The sequence below is a fragment of the Chiloscyllium plagiosum genome, unplaced genomic scaffold, assembly GCF_037043375.1.
Source record: "Chiloscyllium plagiosum isolate Xiang-an unplaced genomic scaffold, Cpla_swu_hap1 HiC_scaffold_42, whole genome shotgun sequence".
Classification (NCBI taxonomy): domain Eukaryota; kingdom Metazoa; phylum Chordata; class Chondrichthyes; order Orectolobiformes; family Hemiscylliidae; genus Chiloscyllium; species Chiloscyllium plagiosum.
The window spans coordinates 7161769-7182724 of NW_028270180.1; the positions used below are offsets into that span (position 1 = coordinate 7161769).

The 20956-nt window shown below is 38.5% G+C and overlaps 1 protein-coding gene across 1 annotated transcript in view; it reads left to right on the top strand.

Moving 5' to 3' along the window:
• Window positions 1-215: 215 nt before the first annotated feature.
• LOC122542542 (tetraspanin-3) overlaps window positions 216-20956 on the top strand; it is a 50283-nt gene continuing 29542 nt past the window's right edge. The window contains exons 1-5 of the mRNA XM_043680396.2: window positions 216-402; window positions 12955-13146; window positions 14388-14462; window positions 16296-16397; window positions 20415-20567. Coding sequence (XP_043536331.1) covers window positions 340-402; window positions 12955-13146; window positions 14388-14462; window positions 16296-16397; window positions 20415-20567 — 585 coding nt within the window. The 5' untranslated portion in view covers window positions 216-339. The remainder of the gene's footprint in view (window positions 403-12954; window positions 13147-14387; window positions 14463-16295; window positions 16398-20414; window positions 20568-20956) is intronic.

The following is a 20956-nucleotide window of genomic DNA, read 5'->3' on the forward strand; positions in this document are numbered from 1 at the left end:
AGAAAAAAAGCCACCAGAAAACTTGATAAAAGAGAACACACAACATTAGACCCTGCTGGAGGACCATGTGACAGACAATCACTTCCCAGAGTGCGCATGCACGCTTCTTATCACTCGCCGAAATGACTGACGTAATCCCTTGATGACGTTTAGGTCACGTGTACCAGTGCAGGCAAGGGTCACGTGGCCGCGCCAGCTGGGTGCCGGCTCCGGCTGCCATCGTCCGCACTTGTCGGCGGCAGTTTGGTTGCTCAGGGTGTGTAGGCCGCTTTCTTGACCCACGCACGGGACAAGCGGCGTTTGCTGTCGAGGGTGGATCAGCACGCCTCAGCGGAGAGGATGGGTCAGTGTGGGATAACGTCGTCCAAGACCGTCCTGGTGTTTTTAAACCTGATATTCTGGGTAAGTAGGTCAAGGGAAAGGGCTCACCGGGTCGGCTAAAGAATTGCGCCGTCTCCATGGCTGCCCGCTCCCGCAACCCAACCTGACGACCGGATGTGGGTTTGGTTGATTGACATGGAGCTGATCGGTCTGGTTGGCTGAGAATGCAGTCGTTAGGGGCAACGAGGGTGGTTCTCCGCTGCGTGGGGTTAGGTTGCACTGGCCTGTTGTGTTGCTGCGGATGGTGTCAGGAGGTGTACCGTGTAACGCAGTGGTGTTGTCCCTAACTCAGGGCTAGGAAAACCTGGCTTCAATCCCGCCTGCCCCCACGGTGTGTGTCATAGTATCTCTGATTTTAAAAATACCTACATCAAAACAGGAAAGGCTGTTATCGGAGAGGCGGCCTCTGGAATGGATATCATAACGCAAATTGATTAAACTATCTACATTTCGGCAGCTCCTAATTTTATCTTTAAATACGTTCCTATGCAATGCCAGAGGCTCAAACAGGCTATTACTGCCGCTAATTCTTTTTACAGCAGCTCATAATTTTACTGTCATTATTGCTGATACCAGTTTTTCAAATTCAGATGTAAACTGTTTAATGTAAATTCCCCAACTATCACGATGAGATTTAAGCTGGTGTTTCCAAAGCATTAAGCCAAGCCTATAGGTTACTAGTCCAGACATAAAGACACTATAGTACCATGCCCACTAACTAATTTTATCTGCTGATCTTTTTTTTTTCAATCTGTTCAAATATGAGAATATATAGCTTGGAAGCAGAGGGAGTTTGAATCCAGGCTCCTGGCTCAAAGGCAGGCCACTAAATTAGACACTGCCAGATTAACCCTAATCTGCTATTATGTTTGTTTAAGACTGCAGGTGATTCCAGATAATTTCTGACACAAAAGCATTACTGCACCATCTTTAGACTGCTTTTTGTGCTGTTTGTTTATGCAGAGTTGTCTGATGCATGACAGACCTTTGTAAATGTCTTTTTAAACATTGTCCCTTTTAACTGTGAATAAAATTGTTTTTCTTTTCTAAATTAAATTATTTCATGTCCAACTTTCAAGAGTTTTGGTTTATTTTATTGCTGGGCTTTTTAGGTATTTTCAAAAAAAGAATTTGATGAAAGGAACATAAGTGAAATATTATGTAGTTTGATTAGATTGCACTATGTATGAGTTCCTGCTATGAGTGATAATCTGCAATCACTGGAAAGATTTCTTTACTAAAGCCTTTTAGAAGAAAAGGGAGTATGAGAGGTCAGGATGAAAATAACTCCAGCCAGCTTTTTAAACGATTCATGTGCCAAGTTAGATACAGTTACTAGGTAATTTGGTACAGTGTCCTTCTGTATTCAGTGCCTCAGGAGAGGCTTCAATAATGCAGAGCCTCTTTATTCAAATGTGAAAAGAGATTGTAAGTGAAATAAATTCTAAAGTTATTACTAAGCTGAATATATAACTAACTTTAAATTCAATACAATTAGAAAAAGGGACCCCTTAAATGTATATTGTTATAACCTTGTGTGTCTTTAAACTGAATTTAATGCCTTGCAGATGTTAATTTTAATGTTAAGTACAGCTTTTGGCAATTTAAACCTTTTTGGTTTATTTCAACACTGCAACAAAAATGGCATTGCAATCCCTGAAATTTAGAAGATTTAAGACTAGTTTGGTCAACGTTTCAAGATTACAAGGGAAGTTGTGGTGAAGTCTAGCACAAGAGAACATGGTCAAAATTAGATAACGGCCTTTCAGGATTAAAACTATGAAAACCTTCTGCACAAAGTATGTAAGATGTTTAGAATACTTTTTTTTTGTAAATGGTGGTTGCAACTAAATTGTTTGTTCCTAGTTTAAGTTTTAAATCCAGTGTTGAATGTTTATTTTCAATTGACTGTATTAAGGAACATAGGAAAAAGGTGCTTTGCAAAGGACATTGTCAAAAAAAACTAGCATTGAGCTGTGTGATGTATGTAGACAGATGACCAAAATTCTAACTGAAGTGATAGGTTTTAAGGAGCATCATAAAGAAGTAGAGAGGTTAAAGGAGGGGATTCCAGAACTTCCTATTGAATGACCTGTGATTTTGATTCCAGTACTTGCCCAGTAGAATATTTCAGGTATTGATTATTCCTTGTGCAAATTGCAGTTGCTTTATCCTTGAAGTAATGGTTTGTGTGTTTCTGCAAAGTGTCATTGATGTGTTTATGGTGAAAAATGTCATATGAGTGAAAGTTGTCACATGTTTCACTTAGAGATTCTTTACTGCTACAAAATGCTGTAGATAGATATTTTGACTCCTATATGTCAAATGGAGAAAGGATGAAATTACAATAAAACTTTTATAGAAGCATAAACATGCACAACTGTCACTCATCTGACATTTGTATCAAAACACACCCTGTGATACCCGACAGGGACATGAGGAAAGGATACTTCTAACCATTTTCTATGAATTTCTGTGCAGTTACTATGATTTCTTAGAGTTAGTGCTTTTTGTTTCTACATTTGATATGTTATTTTGGCTTCTGTGTATTGATCATGTAGTTACATTTGAGGTCTTTACTGAAGCATAATTCATGTTTTTAGTTTGAACATGTTGTGACACAACTCTGTATCAGGTGGCACTTGAACTTGGAGTTTCTGGCCCCAAGCTAGAGATGCTACCAGTGTGCCCCATGACCCTATAAGGGGCATAATTCTAAGGGTCTGTATTGCTCTTTGGCATTTAGGTGGCACAGGTGATCACTATTTACAATGAACCTTGAGTTTTCACAAGATATTTGCTCAGGATGTAAATAGCTTGTCTGGCAGTTATACCTGCTTTTCTAGTAAGGATTAGTGATCAACAACAAAATTTTGCTAATATTTCCACTCTAACTCAAGGGCAAACTTTTTTTTTCTGTCTCCTTCCTGCTACTGCTGCTTCAGCTGAGAAATTGCTGAGCAATCATAACAGGATTTCTCTTCGGGTCTGAATTACCCCATTATATATTGGATCAACTGTTGAGTTGTTAATAACTGAATGTAAAGTTTCTCAAGACAGTTCCTTTTGTCACTGGCTTCAGCCACAGATTAACCGTGATGTTTAATTATGCAGAATGACAGCATGCATAGTCAAGAGGATTTTGTGCTATTAGTAAGTGACAGCTCAAATGAATAGAATCCAATAAGGAATTAAACTTTGGTGTCTATTAATTTTTTTGTTTTAGTCATGTATGCTGTATGAGTCCAGTAGTTAGTATAACATCTGCCTGTTTATTTTCTTTGTTGCCAATAGTTTATCTTAATTATGATCAAATGCAGATTTGTATAGGGTACAGTTTTCTCTTACTATATTTATGAATTAAATTTGCTATTATTAGTACTTTGGCATGTTCAGTAATCTGCACTGATTTAAAAATGTTGATGCTTCAATATGTCTGCATCCTAAAACTGCAATTGTTCAGAATGATGTGATTTGTGTTTAGCAGGCAACTTTTAAAAGCCAGAGGTGATTAACCTTATGGGTCACTTTCTGCTCTGGTGGGGCTGGAGTGCTGGCAATTTGATCCTCAAAGTCCAGATTGCTGTGTCCTATTTTGTCCTGTTTCTTTCTTTCTTATTTTTGTGCATCTAAATATATGGAGAGGGCTGCCCTTGTTCTTGCCTCATTTTGAGTTTTAATCATATCTACGTATGTTAGAAATGTATGGAAACTAATAACATTTTTGTGACTTGATGATCCCCTTGGGTGATTAGTACACAAAAACAAAATGCTCCTGCTTGAAATGTTCTTTGAAATGAAAGTTAAAAGTATGAAATATAGCCTGAATGAGGAGCTACATGCTATATTGTTTACAAATTGTGAAAAATAATTTCTTTATCTAAGAAAAGGATGTGTGGAAATTTCATGGGAAACTTGCTTTCCTTTCACTGTTCTTTTGTATCATAGCTGTGCAATGCATTTTGCTATAAACAGGAAAGTGTTCTTCTCTATATTCAAAAATGTTTCTGAATTAGTTCTGACACTTAATTGGCTCCAGATTTTGTGTTTATAATGTGAATGAAATCTGTTGAGGTTGATAATTGATTTGAATTGTTTACTTGTGACTTGTGTTGCACCATGTAATAGCTTTCTCTCCAGTGAAATTCATGTTTTGGTGAGATGAATGACTGTGGCATTTTGAGATAAGGCTTCCAATCGAAGTTCTGGCATTGAATGCGCAGTCTGTGCTATTATTGGAGATATAAATACATAAACCTCAGTTTGTGTAGTACAAGTAGGAAATAATTATTTTCTCTTCCATGCACAAGTCCCTGTTAAAGGCAGATGCTTGACGTACCCAGCTTTGTGACTGACCAGCTATAGTGTCTCATCCTGGAACTAATCTAGTAAATCTCTCATGTTCTCTCCTTTCTGGGCAGTGAACAGGAAATCTAGTTTCTTTGTCTTGCAAGTTAACATAAAGTACTAATGTTGACTGAAAATCAATCCAGTATTAAGTAATGAAGACTACTTAGTTGAATGTGGTCAAATGGAGTTTGTTTTGCTTTGGTTAGGAACTGATCCATGTGGATGTGAGACAGGAAGAATAAAGTTTTTTTTTTGCAGTTGTTCCTTGTGTACTACTAATTTAGATGTCAACATATCTTATTAGAGCACATCTGTGCATCAATGTTTGTATCCCACACATGGCACTTGGATCTGAAATCTTTGCTCATAAAATAGCTAGCATTAACCTCTCATAGCTCAGCTTTGTATGTCTCCATTTTCCTTCAACATTGGCATGGGCTCACATGCATTCAATAAGTATGCTTGGTTAATAGCAGTCCTTCCAAATGCTTATACAGTATTTGGCATAAATTTCTTGATAGCCAAGTACATGTGTAATTCTAGGAATGTTTTATAGGTAATCTTTGTTTCTGGGTAACTGGAAAAATCAAGTTGAGATCTAGCTACTTGAATTGCTAGTTTGTAATATGTTGTATCTATTGCATTTGAGATTTTGGCATGAAAATCTTGAAAATATACATTAACAGAATCAAAGCCCAAAAGTTAACCATTACTTGTGGTAGAGGCTGAAGGGTCCAAAGCTAATATTCCACAGTATTTCCTGATCAAGGCTTTGCGCGGTGTTGATGTATTTTACGGATTTTTTCATATTTTCTCCTTCCCTACTTTTAAATCCTAATTTTCCTCATCAGGTTTTCTCGAGTGTTTCACATTTTCCTGAAGAACCACATTGATTTTGTGGATTGACAACTTATAAGCTAGCAAGGTAGATAAATGTGATTTTCAGTAGGCTGAATGCATCTAAGATTGAAAAACAATTTTCTCCTCAATGTTCCCCAGTATTCCAATTAAAGAAGGCAAGCTAGTAATATTCTATAGTTGAAGTCTTTTTCTGAGGATTGTACTTTTCAATGTTTATACTTCTGTGCAGTCAAGTCCTAATCTGTTGAGTTAGCTAATTTTTGAGATAGCAAGAAGTTCTCAAATTGGTTTGATATCCCTTGCAATGTCTTACCAGTCAGACCAGTAGCTGTTGAGGCAGCAACGTCTAGGGAATAATTTTCAGACCTTCTGATCTGTAGCCCTGCTCTGGATAAAATTGCTCTTCTATCAAGACATTTAGTTTGTATTAAACCTGTTTGTGTTTTTTTTTTGATAGCAAATTTTAGTCATTTAGCACCAAAGTTGTTTCCTAATTTTATGGGATGAGTGAGAGTGTGGTGAGTGGGCACTTTGGCAGAATGTGGATTTATTGCCCTAAATGGTAATAAAAATCTTGGAACCACACTTAATAAATACGGTACCACTAAATAGTCAACTTTATAACAATTCCTTTATTTTCTGAATCTCTGGAATAAACTACAAAATTGTGAAATGTGACCTACAAGAGATCTAATGCAAAGATAGTTTATTTGACTAAAATAAGCCGGCTATCCCAATAATCATGAATTTGCTTGCCAAAACCAAGTATTAAATCCATGCTGCTTTCCTAGCCCAAAGGACTGGGAAGACCATCTTTATGCCGTGTAATCTGCTGATACCAACGTAATATAAAAGAGTCTTTTTAAATCAGATTTGTTATGGCACACTTTTCAGTATTTTCCACCCTAGAATATGATATAAAATTAAGTAATTTTATGACACTGAAAGGCAAAGCTTTTTGTTTGCTGTCATCTTTGAGCTTGCCTGGGCATGTCTACAGCTATGCAGTTCTGAAAGGAATAGTCCATTTGCTGGAAATATTTTGGACCTCTAGTACTGATGTGAAGTTTGACTCAGTCTAGTTGTCATATCTGCTTTGAAACTTATTTGTAATGCATGGATGTGGCAGTGTAATTTTAATATGTTCTTTGGACTGTTCTATAAATATGATTAGTATAGTTCTAAATTGGAGCTCTGGTTGTATGCTTGTGCCTCAGCACACCAAGTAAATTATTTATTACAAATTTAGATCCCTATAAAACTAAGCACAGTGACATCTTTTGCTCTTTAAAAAAAACTACTTAAATGGCCATCATTAGACAAAATTACACAGTATAGCAACTAATGGTGCAGTATGTTTCCATTAATATCACCCAGTTGGCTGCGTGCAGGCCAAAGATGTTTGATATGAATCTAATTGACTTTGGAGGAGAGTTGCAGCTGGCGCTTTTGTCTTCATTCTGGTGTGCAAGGATTTGGCAGGTCTTGAATTCCCTACTTTAGGACACTATTGTGGGATTCCATCTTTGCACATACCAATTCAAAAAAGCAACCTGCCACTAATCCCTCAAGCACCCTAAAAATGTGTTTTTAAACTCAGCCTTTCCAGCACTTGCCCATCCAGTTAATAGACAAAACTGCTGGGAACTGAACAGTATGGTTCTACTTTAAAGTAGCTGCTTCTCTTTGGAATAGGACAGATGAACATTAAACTTAAATTCTCAATATGACTCGCTCAATGCCACACCTATGTGTTTGTACACAGTCATTAGGCTGTCCAATATTTGTATTTTCCATTTTTTGAACTTGCTAATGCTTGTATATCATTTCATGGTAGTTGCCTGTCTTTGTCAGTTGACCAGTTGATAGCCAGTATTGTTCAACAGTTTATTGGAGGTGAATTGGGGCTGGGAGGGCTTGATGCTGATGTCCAAACAGAATATCACTATGAATTTGAGTTCGTGAAAATGTCTTATCTTCACGAATATCTCACCTATGTGGGATAGTTTGGAATTCGAGCTTTTGCTGTGCTCTGGAGCCTTGCCCTCTGAAATAAAACATACAAGCTGATTGTTCCCGGTTATTTCTACTCTTAGCTGAGTTAACATTGAGCAATGTTTTGTCAGTTTCCTCTAGGCTGGGGAGAGACAGGAAACATCGGCCATCATTCCTGCTTTTGATATTCATTCTTGAAATGTGTGCATAGATGTTGGGCATGAACTGAACTGGGAGATACTGATCATCTTGCTGAGTGTTGACACATGCCCATTATATTGGTGAGATAACTTGGCTGCAATCGTTATAGATCTGTATCAATTAGCAAGAGTTAATTGTTTCAGGACAGAAAAGTAGACATTTAAAGAGAAATTCCACAGATTAATTCCATGTTCCTACTAAAATCTAGGTTTCAAACATTGAATTTTCTTAATTGAACCATGGTGTTCCCATTGTGCTTTTGGAAATATGAACAGACTGTCCAAAATACCTTCCAATTCTGCACCTATCTCCCCTTCTCTTCCATATGTACCTGCAATGTTTTCCAATAGAGATCACTGAATTGGGAATCATTTTTACCCTCCCTCAAAATGATATTTTTTATGGTGGAAAGGAAAATGGATAACTTAACGCTTTAAAAGCTGGCACTGCCAATCCTAAGTTTGTGTTTAGGCCAAAGGCTATTGAAAGAAATTGTAGTAATTTGATACCAAATTGCTCTAGTTATACCATGTTTGCACTCTGACTTTAAACCTCTTGGATGTTATAAAGATTTATCTTCTGAGGCTTGTGGATGAGCAGGTGCCTTACACTGCATATTACTCATGTCACGAGTCCTTTTATCTGTTTTAACTCTCTAATGAAAATCCTGGTACTTTGTACATTTGACTGAAACTGTGCCTGTTCATGTTCTGAGTCTGACCTACTTTGTGAAAATGTAACAAATTGCATTGGTGATTAATGCCACATCCTGTCATTTTGAGTACTATTCTGTGCCTAGCATGGAGCCATTGTTTTGTTAAGAGGCACCTTTTTTGAATATTTTCAATATAACTTGAACAGTTGTAAATGAGATGTTGTGTAGATACTATATCAAGAATTGTAAGTGGCAATGGTAATGAAGTTGAACTAAAGTGATGGTACTTCCAAAGAGTGGGTACTGTTATTATAGTGAACAGACAGTTTACTCTGGAGGGGAATGCTTGAAAGAAGGTTTTAAATCCTTCAAGGTTTGTATCCATACATAATTTAACCCTGATGAAGGGCTTATGCCTCAAATGTCTATTTACCCTGCTTCTCAGATGCTGCCTGATCTGCTGTGTTTTTCCAACACCACACTTTTTGACCATAATTTAACCCCAGTAACTTTTTTAAAAGGTTGTTGGAATTTGAAGCATTGCAAGCTGTTCGTGGAAAGAGGCAGCTGTTTAGCTGATGGGGAAAGTTGTAAGGTTGGTGGAAAATTTAAGCAACTATTATGTAGGTATTTAAGGGAACAGGTGATTATGGTTCGGTCGGCTCTGCTATAATGCGTGTTTCTCCAAAGCGAATTGGCTTTAATGTGTTTGAACAATTACATTACAGTATTTGTGACCTATGCTACAAATCCCGTAATTCTAAAAAAATTTTAAGGACCAAGAAAGGCCTGACCGTTAACACAAACATAGTTTATTTTCCTTCCTTTCTCCACGTAGTAGTGATCATGTTGGTGTTTATGTGCCTTGAGTGATTATCGTTGAGTTTTGACAGAGCATGGACTCAAAATTTTCTATATTTCACAATGGGACACAATGTGATCAAAGGTTTTTGGAAATCTTTTGGATCTTTTAATTGTATTGGCACTTAAAACAGAATGTAAAATACTGTAGTAGCTCTGTTTGATTATCAAAGTATAAAGGCAGCCAACTGCATGAATGTGGTTCATCCACCTGATAAATACAAAAATGCCTGAAGTGTTATGTAAATCTGGCAGTGAAATAACTAGCTGCAAATCAAAGCAAGGAACTGATCCTGCATGTCTGTGCACCAGTTTGTTAAATTGCAGTTGGACCTCTACATTAACTGAATGTCCTGCTGTAAGGTCAGTGCAGTGCCACAAGCTCCCATCTTTTAAACTATGGTTCTGTCAACTATCAACATGGAAAGCATTCTAGTTGCTAGGGCTCTCTTGAAATTTGGTTGTATCATGCCTCCAAAGTTCTGCATTTCACAGTGCTTAATTTTCCATTTTAATGAGTATAATTGTTTCATATGACTTGGCATCACTGCCTTTTAAAAAGTTTGTGGTGTTGCTTACCTATATGGGATAACATATGCTATAGACATTAACCCCCTGCAATCTGAAGTGGTCCAAACTGAGATTTTGATGCGTCTCAAGTCCAGGTAATCTCTTCCTCACAACTCAGTCTTTCCCAAGTCACTGAATTGACCTGTTTGTTGATTTTGAGGTTTGCCTTAGTGTTGACGCATTGCTCTTCAACTTTAGTATTAATAACTTAGTGTACTAAATTAATAAATAAGGATTTAAACATGATACCTGGAGGCTCTGTTGCACATGCTTACAAGGCCTGCAATGAGAGAGAGCTTGGGAACCAGTGGTTTCAGTGACCCAGCTCAAGTGATTCAACCTGATGCCGATTGCAGAACTTCATTTTGCATTGAATACAATGGTGTAGTTTAAATCAAGTCGTTGTACCAGAGTAAAAAAATGTGTAATCCTTAATCAAGATCAGATCTGCAGAAAAGGTCCATCAAATCGTATATCCCTTAAGACATTTCTGAACTGAGGAAATAGTGAACAGACAGTTGACTCTGGAAGGGAATGCTTGAAAGAAGGTTTTAAATGCTTCAAAATTTGTAACTATCCATAATTTCAGTAAATTTAAGGTGGTTGTTTGAAGGAATGCAAGCTTGTTCTTGGAGAGAGGCATCTGTTTAGCTAATGGGGAAACTTGTAAGGCTTGTGGAAAACTTAAGCAACTAATATGTAGGCATTTTAAGTGAATAGGTGATTATGAGACAGTCAATTCTGCTATGTGTTTCTTCAAAGCAAATTGGCTTTAACATGAATGAAGCTTTTAGACATTTATTTGTAGAACACTAACTTTCCTTCCCTGTGTTGGCAATAACGCAATTCTGGCCCCATGTGTTTAAATGGTTTTGCTATTGCACAATTTTCTTATAATGCAAGATTGCATGAGAACGGAACTATTACGTTATATCAGAACCAACTGTATTAGCTTTTGGGATCAGTCAGAAGATCTGCCAGTGTCTCTTCCTGTCCTCTATCTTCCTAATTCCTCTTCAATTTGAGCTGAACCTTTAGATGCGACAAGGAAAAGTCAGGGAACTATAGACCAATAAGCCTGACATTGTAGTGGGCAAGTTGGAGGGAATCCTGAGAGACAGGATTTACATGTATTTGGAAAGGAAATTGTCTCTTGAACTTGATTCAGTTTTTTTTTTGAAGTAGTAACGATTGAGGGCAGAATGATTGTGATCTATATGGACATCATCATTAAGGTATTCAAGATTCCTCAAGGTCAACTGGTTAGCAAGGTTAGATCTCATGGAATGCAGGGAGAACTAGCCATTTGAATACAGCGCTGGGTTGATGATAGATAACGAATGGTTGCCTTTCAGACTGGAGGCCTGTGACCAACAGTGTGCCACAAGGATCAGTGCTGGGTTCACTCCTTTCTGTCACTTCCATAAATGATACAGATGTGAACATAGGAGGTATGGTTAGTAAGTTTGTAGATAACACCAAAATTGGAGTTGTAGTGGCCAGCAAAGAAGGTTACCTCAGTCCAATAGGATCTTGATCAGGTGGGCCAATGGGTAGAGGATTGGCAGATGGCATTTTATTTGGATAAATATGCAGAGCTTCATTTTGCAGGACTTGCACATTTAATGGTAAGATCCAGGGGAGGGTTGCTGAACAAGGAGATCTTGGTGTGCAGGTTCATAGTTCTGAAAGTGGAGGTGTAGGTATATAGGTTAGTATGCTTGCCTTTATTGATTAGTGCATTGAGTATAGGAGTTGGGAAGTCTTATGGCTGCACAGGACACTGGTTAGGCCACTTTCGGAATACTGTGTGCAATTCTGATCTCCCTCTTATCGGAAGGATGTTGTGAAACTTGAAAGAGTTCAGAAAAGATTTACAAGGGTGTCGTCAGGGTTGGAGGGTTTGAACTATTGGGGTCGTCAGGGTTGGAGGGTTTGAGCTATTGGGAGAAGCTGAATAAGCTGGGCTATTTGCCCTGGAGTGTTTGGAGGCTGAGGATGATCTTGCAGAAGTTCATAACATCATGAGGGGTATGGATAGGGTAAATAGACAGATCGTTTTTTCCTGGGTTAGGGCAGCCCAAAACTAGAGGGCACAGGTTTTAAGGTGACAGAGGAAATTTTTAAAAGGAACCTGAGGGCCAACATTTTCAGAGAGTGGTGTGTGTGTGTGAAATGAGCTGCTAGTGGAAGTGGTGGAGGCTGATACAATTACAGTATTTAAAAGGCATCTGGATGGGTATATGAATAGGAAGGGTTTAGAAGGATATTGGCCAAGTGTTAGCAAATGGGGATATATTAATTTAGGATGTCTGGTTGGCATGGATGAGTTGGACCGCAGGGTTTGTTTCCATGTTGTACATCCCTATGACTCTGAGGTACAGCTCTTAAATCTTGATTGCAAGTAGCATTTCTTGGAACCAATGGCAAAGGAAATATGTCCACTATGCAATCTAAATGGGTGCTTTTATACAAAAGACATATACTTTTAAAGCATTCCAGGATCCCTTCATATTATCATTCCATTGTTGAGTGAGGTATCTACATAATTGGATTGGATTGTAAAGTTATGGTGTTTTTTGTTTCTAAACATCTTTGTAAACCATGCTGCCCCAGTGCAGAACTTTTTAGTCATCAAAGTTAACCTTTCCGGTCAGTCAAGAATTGAAGTTTTACTAACAGACCAGTTTCTTTGGTTATCAGCTTCAAAATGTTTGAGTAGTTTTTGTTACTGGGTTGATTTAAATCCAATTGATCCAGTAATCCAGAGTTAACTCTGGAACATAGTAATTGTGAATCTAAATTGTTAATTAAAACTCAGGTGAAATTGCCATCCGTTCTGGTGTACATGTCCCACACCATGGTTTTCTGTGACTTCTCTTCTGAAGCGTCGACAGAAGCATCTTGGTTGTAAAACCAATCACCACAATGCAACAGCTGTCATGTGTTATGCGTTCTTGTCAGCTACATAACCCAAATAAAGCTGGAGCCTGTCACCAAATAGCAATACCCTACAGTTGATCGAAAAAGTTTCAATTGCAAGTTAATCAATGTATTCATTTTAAAATGTTTTTATGCAGGCGGCAGCAGGTATCCTGTGTTACGTGGGGGCCTACGTCTTCATTACATATGATGACTATGATCACTTCTTTGAAGATGTGTACACACTGATTCCTGCAGTTGTCATCATTGGGGTTGGGACTCTGCTGTTCATCATTGGCTTGATTGGCTGCTGTGCCACGATTCGTGAAAGCCAATGTGGCCTGGCAACTGTAAGTAGGTGTAAAATGACATTTCTGTACAAATAAATTAAAGTAAAACATGCTGCCTTGTAGAATACTGCAGTTTTAAAATTGTAATTGAAATGAATCTTGGTAAAATATGTCTTGAATTCAAGCTGGTTGGATTCTCACTGGGGTTTTTGACTTTTGAATCCCCTGTAAATAGGTATCATCAAAATGGTTACTGTTTCTTCCACATAGTATTCAATTAGCAATAAATAGCCATGATGTTTAGCTGAAAAAAATTCAGGCTGCCTGTTCATTTGAGTTCAGTTATAGATCTGAGAAGTAAATCTTGAATTAAGTCTCACCATCTGATTATTTGTCTTTATAAAGGTGTTAACTCTCCCCACCCTCCCAATTTATTCATCTCTGACTCATGCTGAGGTATGATTTCATCAATACCAGCTGTCCTCTAAGTCATTAAATGGTCAATGAGTCAAAGTTGGCAGAGAATCTTACTCACTGTACATTGCATGTGAGCTTATTCTGTATGCTGGTTGGTACACTTTCATCAAGATAATCAGCCAGTGACAGTACTTCATTGTGACTTCCCTGCTGATTGAACAACACCTCACCAGTTGGGGTCTTTTGGTGTCTCTGCCTCAGTTGCATAATCTTCAGCAAGTGAAAAATTTGAGAGATTGCCTTTCATGTTACTGGGTAATGTCTGCTGGTGACAATATTGGAAAAATCTGGCATAAAGTTACTGAGTCTAATAATGCCAAGCAGCAATGTAATTTGTAATTGAAACGCTGTTATGGCTCCACATCTGTTGATCAGTCCACTTGAATTATTTATCTCTTTATGTACTACTTAAAACAGCTGGGGAAATTTAAATTCAATTAATTAAATAAACCTCTAAACAAACTAGCCTTAGTAATGGTGACTGAGACTACGGATTATCATAAAAAGTTTTTCTGGTTCGCTAGTTTCCTTTGGGAGGGGAGCAAAGAAAATTTGCTCTTACTAGTCTTGCCTGAATGTGATGTTAAATTCACAGCAATGTGTTTGTTAACTAACCTCTGAAATAGCTTAACAAGTCACTCGGTTGTATTCAATAAATTGGCTCACTTTCTTCAGGGCAATTAAGAATAGACAGTGAATGCTGGTTTTGCCAGAATGTCTACGTCCTGTAAATAAATTAAACCAAATGGAAACACAGGTTAACAATGTAACTGTTGTTCTACAATAACTGAAGTCTCTTTTTATTTTCTTTTTCTTCCCCAAAGTTTGTGCTGATCCTCCTATTAGTTTTCATCACAGAGTGGGTTGTTGTCGTACTTGGCTATATCTACAGAGCAAAGGTAAATGCATATACTGCGCTAGATGTGATATAATTCTCTCTTAGTTTGAAGAAGATGGGTGTTCATGATTTCAAGAAAAGGAGGGGAAAATAAAGCCAGAACACCTTCACATCTGCAAAGCTATAGGGCAAAAGAATATCATTGTATATATTTAGCTTTTTTATCTAATGCCTCTAATTATAGTAAAATAGCTGGTTGTATAATTATATGACACTGTCCACACACACACATCCTAACAGGAAACATGTTCAAATCTTAAACTTTCTTTTAATTTTGTGTAAAGATTGGCAGAGCAAATATACAACTGAGTCATATTACAAGCGATCCAAATCCCTGAATAATCTCTCTGGTCAGCCCAAACCCTGAGAACTATAATCATTACTTGCAGTCAAGAGTTTCAAGCCCCAGATGCTGTACAGAGAAGAGCTAGAAGACTTTACTAGAATTATAACATTAATTTGCAAGGAGTGACTGACGAACCTTGGAGTTTTCAGCTTTGAAATGCAGTTTGAAAGGGTAAATTCATAGTGTGGTACAGAAAAATGCACTATTATAGTAATGGCAGCAGGACAAGGGAATGCAAGTTCAAACTAGCAAAAGATGAGTTTAAACTTGACGTCAGGGTATATATTACACCATAATTACCGTCTGAGATGAGTTCTTGCCCCTTACAGTACTGGTGTTGAAACTTTAAAATTAATTTGTATATAAATAAAGTAAGGAGCTAAATGCTATGACGAGTCATGAGATTGCACTGAATAGAGAAACTGGAATGGCATTTCCTCTATCTTTCCTGTGCTTTGAATGTGAAAGGAAGGTCTGAGATTTGGATAACCCTCATTTCAAAGTGGGGCACTCTGTCATGAGGTGATCCACATAATTACAGCTTGGATTTCAGAATTGAAAGAGTAAGCTATTGATTCATTTGCTTCATTGTTTCACGGTTTGCCAGCTTCACCAACTTTGTAAATTTTGTCTGTTTTCTTTACTTGAAACTCTACACTCCTGTGGTGCTCTCCTTGGTTTAACCCTGAGTCCCATGGTATTGATGCTTATAACTGAGTGGATTGTGTAAACTCTTTTATGTTTGGCTTTCTGTAATTGAGTGCAAGCAATTTTCGTAAGGCTAATGCAATACCACACCCTTTAAGCCATTAAAAGAGGCTTTATAAATAGACTGTTGAAATAAAATGACATAAGGCAGTCAGTATAGAAGCTAATCTGCTTTGGTAATCCTAGAGCTCCTTCCAAAATAGCACTGCAGGTGTACCTATACCTGACATTGTATTGGTTCAAGAAGGCATGCTCACTTCCATCTTCTCTAGGGAAATTAGGCATGGGCAAGAAATGTTGGCCTAGCCAGTAATGCCTCCATCCTGTGAAAGAACAAAAAAGTTACTCCAGAGTTATTAGCCATAATTAATTTCAAGTAATAAATTGGATTATGCAAAGTGAATTTACTTTATTAAAAATTTGTAGTTGCAGTTTTGCACACAGAGTGAAATGAGTAAAGCACTTTGGATAGGATCATGTTACATTTCTGTAGCAACTTTCATATTGCTTTTAAATGTTACAAAGTAATTTTAATGTATAAATATTCTGGTTCACTTCTTCGATGCTTGAGGTAGTCTGGGTTGTAACCGGCTACAGGGTGTAGTTTTTGTTCAGTTTTGAAATAAATTGAATTCACTGGAGTAAATGCTCATGGTTATATTTTCTGAATACAATGAGAAATATATTGTTTATAACCTCACTACTTTACCCTTTGTCTGTTGTTGAAATAAGTCATCCATGCAGCATGAAGGTGCCTAAACTTTGTTCTGTTTTGTACAGGTGGAGGATGAAGTTGATAATAGTATTCAAAAAGTGTACAATGAATACAATGGAACATATCCAGATGCTGCCAGTCGTGCAATCGATTATGTACAAAGACAGGTGGGAGTAACTGCACAATATGCACACTTTCTGTATATGCTTTGAAGTTAGCGTCATCAATTTGATAACTTTTTGGCAATGCAATCTGGATGATAAAGCCTCATTTTTCTCATCTAAATTATTCCCTGTCATAGTGCAAACTGTAGGCTTCATCCAACCTTGCATACTATTTTGGGGCACGCCTGGTTAGTTCTCCCAGCCGAGTTGTTTTGCCTTGAGAATATTTTGACCCCCCAATTCACTGGAGGGAGATTTTTGCCAGCAAGCACAAGTGGCAAGTTACTGTTTCTCTGGTCAGGTTTGCACTGAGCATGTGATCTACATGCATAGACAGTGCTGTTACTTTTTGTTGGTCTGAGTGTATTAACTTGAACATTTTAATGACCTTTTATTATTCTTTATACAATTGCAGTCTTCATATTGCTTCCAGTGCTCATCAGTCAGCACCCAAAGATCTATATGATCATAATATTGGACAAGTTGAGAAAACATTTGTAACAAGATGTTTATGCAAATCCAATTTGTTGAAAGGCTTATCATGTTAACCTTATCTAATACATTAACATAATGAATTACCTTTGGCACATTAGTTGTTAGGCAAAAGCATTAAATAAAAAGATACATATCCAGTTAATTTTGGTTTTGGGTTTTGTGTTTAGTTATTGAAAGGAGGATGTTAGTCAGGATAAAACATTCCTTTCTCTAAGTAATGCCATAGTTTTTGTCTGGGGCAGATGTTTCATGTCTCGGTTGCAGGATAGATAACATAGAACATAGAAGAATACAGCGCAGTACAGACCCTTCGGCCCTCGATGTTGCGCTGATCCAAGCCCACTTAACCTACACTAGCCCACTATCCTCCATATGCCTATCCAATGCCCGCTTAAATGCCCATAATGAGGGAGAGTCCACCACTGCTACTGGCAGGGCATTCCATGAACTCACGACTCGCTGAGTAAAGAACCTACCCCTAACATCTGTCCTATACCTACCCCCACTTAATTTAAAGCTATGCCCCCTTGTAATAGCTGACTCCATACGTGGAAAAAGATTCTCACTGTCAACCTTATCTAAACCACTAATCATCTTGTACACCTCTATCAAGTCAACCCTAAACCTTCTTTTCTCCAATGAAAACAACCCCAAGTGCCTCAGCCTTTCCTCATACGATCTTCCTACCATACCAGGCAACATCCTGGTAAACCTCCTCTGCACCCGTTCCAGTGCCTCCACATCCTTCCTATAGTATGGCGACCAAAACTGCACACAATACTCCAGATGTGGCCACACCAGAGTCTTATACAACTGCAACATGACCTCAGGACTCCTGAACTCAATTCCTCTACCAATAAAAGCCAGTACGCCATATGCCTTCTTCACCGCACTATTTACCTGGGTGGCAACTTTCAAAGATCTGTGTACATGGACACCAAGATCCCTCTGCTCATCCACACTACCAAGTATCCGACCATTAGCCCAGTACCCCATCTTTTTGTTACTCTTACCAAAGTGAATCACCTCACACTTAGCTACATTGAAGTCCATTTGCCACCTTTCTGCCCAGTTCTGCAGCTTATCTATATCCCGCTGTAACCTGCCACGTCCTTCCTCACTGTCTACAACTCCGACTTTCGTATCATCCGCAAACTTGCTCACCCAACCTTCTAACCCCTCCTCCAGGTCATTTATAAAAATGACAAACAGCAATGGTCCCAAAACAGATCCTTGCGGAACACCGCTAGTGACGGCACTCCAAGATGAACCTTTGCCATCAACTACTACCCTCTGTCTTCTTCCAGCCAGCCAACTCCTAATCCAAACCTCCAACTCGCCCTCAATGCCATACCTCCGTATTTTTTGCAGTAGTCTACCATGGGGAACCTTATCAAACGCCTTACTTAAATCCATATACACCACATCTACCGCTTTCCCCTCATCCACCTCCTTAGTCACCTTCTCAAATAATTCAATAAGGTTTGTGAGGCACGACCTGCCCTTCACAAAACCATGCTGACTATCCTTGATCACATTATTCCTATCCAGATGTTCATAAATCCTATCCCTTACAATTTTGCCCACAACAGAAGTGAGACTCACCGGCCTATAGTTACTAGGGTTATCCCTACTCCCCTCCTTGAACAAGGGAACCATATTTGCTAGCCTCCAGTCTTCTGGCACTACTCCTGTAGACAACGAGGACATAAAAATCAAGGCCAATGGCTCTGCAATCTCCTCCCTTGCTTCCCAGAGAATCCTAGGATAAATGCCATCAGGCCCGGGGGACTTATCTATTTTCACCCTTTCCAGAATTTTCAACACCTCTTCTCTACATACCTCAAAGCCATCCATTCTACTTAATTGTGACTCAGTATTCACATCGACAACAATGTCCTGTTCCTGAGTGAATACTGACGAAAAGTATTCATTCAGTGTCTCCCCAATCTCTTCCGCCTCCACACGCAACTTCCCACTACTATCCTTGACTGGACCTATTCCTACCCTAGTCATTCTTTTATTCCTGACATACCTATAGAAAGCCTTAGGGTTTTCCCTAATCCTACCAACTAAGGACCTTTCATGTCCCCTCCTTGCTGCTCTTAGCTCTCTCTTCAGGTCCTTCCTGGCTACCTTGTAACTCTCAATCGCCCCAATTGAACCTTCACGCCTCATCTTTACATGGGCCGCCCTCTTCCATTTAACAAGGGATTCCAATTCCTTATTAAACCACGGCTCCCTCACACGACCCTTTCCTCCCTGCCTGACTGGTACATACTTATCAAGGACACTCAATAGTTGCTCCTTGAACAAGCTCCACATATCAATTACGCCCTTGCCTTGAAGCTTACTTTTCCAAGCCACACATCCTAAGTCATGCCTCACCGCATCATAATTTTCCTGCCCCCAGATATAACTCTTGCCCTGTAGTGCACACTTATCCCTCTCCATCTCTAGAGTAAAAGTCACCGAATTGTGGTCACTGTCCCCAAAGTGCTCACCTACCTCTAATTCTAACACCTGCCCTCGTTCATTACCCAGAACCAAATCCAGTATGACCTCACCTCTTGTTGGCCTATCTACATATTGTGTCAGGAAACCCTCCTGCACACATTGGATAACAGTCAGCAATAGGAAGCCTTACCCAATGTTCCCAACTGCCTCCAGGCCACTGCCTTTGAAGCTAGTTTAATTGCAATACAGTTACTAATTTGGCACAGTGGAAGTTGTATCCTCCTACATGTGTAATTATAATATGTTGTAATCACTTGTCTTGAACAGGCAAGATTGATAATTGTAATTTATAATGTATAGTGAACAATATGACCTGATTCCTAAACATCCGAAGCAGAGTACGATAGTTTTTTTCTGTAAATATATGGTAACTTGCTCCTCAGGTTTCAGATGACTACTGGCTGCTCTTATAGCTTGTGATTCAAACCCCTCTAATGTTACTGTACCACTTGCAATATAATCCTACTGTTTTTCTTTTAAATGAAGAAAACTAAATTAATGGAACAGTCAGTTAACCCAATTTATATATCATTACGAAATGTTTTGTGGTAGTTTCTTAAAATATATGGAGGATTGAAGAATTGTGAAAAGCCTTCCTTTTGATCCATGGTTTCTGCAAAGGTAAGTGACAAGAGGCTGTGGCAGCAGTTGAGATGTTGCAATTTACTTCCTAAACCCCTGGCTGAAAGAGGCTGAAACAGCAGTATTCTTGTTTTATATATAGTCCCTAATGGAAACTCTGCATGAGATTGGGTGGTGGAAGGGCAAACGTTAATAACTCCTTTTGGATTTCTGCTATCGTAAGGTCTGACAGGGTGGGTTTCCCTTCTAAAAGAATTGTTGCAAATATTTTTATATGCAGTTACAGAAATTATGACAGCAAGTTGTCAAAGTTACAAAATCTGATTTTTGGCCTCTTCAGGGATTTGCGGGCATCAATTTTAAGAACTACCATTTGTAATGTATATTGTGACAAGTTCTAACAAAATGTGTGTTGCTGTTTTATAGCTGCGTTGTTGTGGCATCCACAATTTCTCTGATTGGGAAAATACACAGTGGTTCAAGCAGACAAAGAATAATAGTGTACCAATCAGCTGCTGCAGATCGGGTGTCAGTAACTGCACAGGCAGCATGCAACGTCCTTCTGACCTGTATTCAGAGGTAAGGGTGTTCAAGAACAAATGACTAGTGTTGCAGACGAAAATTACTTGGATCAGTTGTACGTCAAAAATTCTCGTTTAACTTGAATTCCAGTAAGGCTCAAATTCCAAGTAGCTACTTTTTCAAGGCAGTGGGTAGATTTTTTCCACAGCAGTGGGTTTATTAATCAAAGCATTCATGAGAGGTATTCGGACTTTCTCAGGATATGTTAATGTCCTACATATTACTTTTCCTGTCAACACCGTTGTAGCACTTACTGTAAGCCTTGTTGCAGGACTCTACCTAAATTATGCTCCAAAAATATGAAACCGCTTTTCTTATTCTTCTCTTCAATTCTACAGTGTTCTTTGTACCCAAGTACATTTTCAATTGTTCGGCACTTCTGTCTT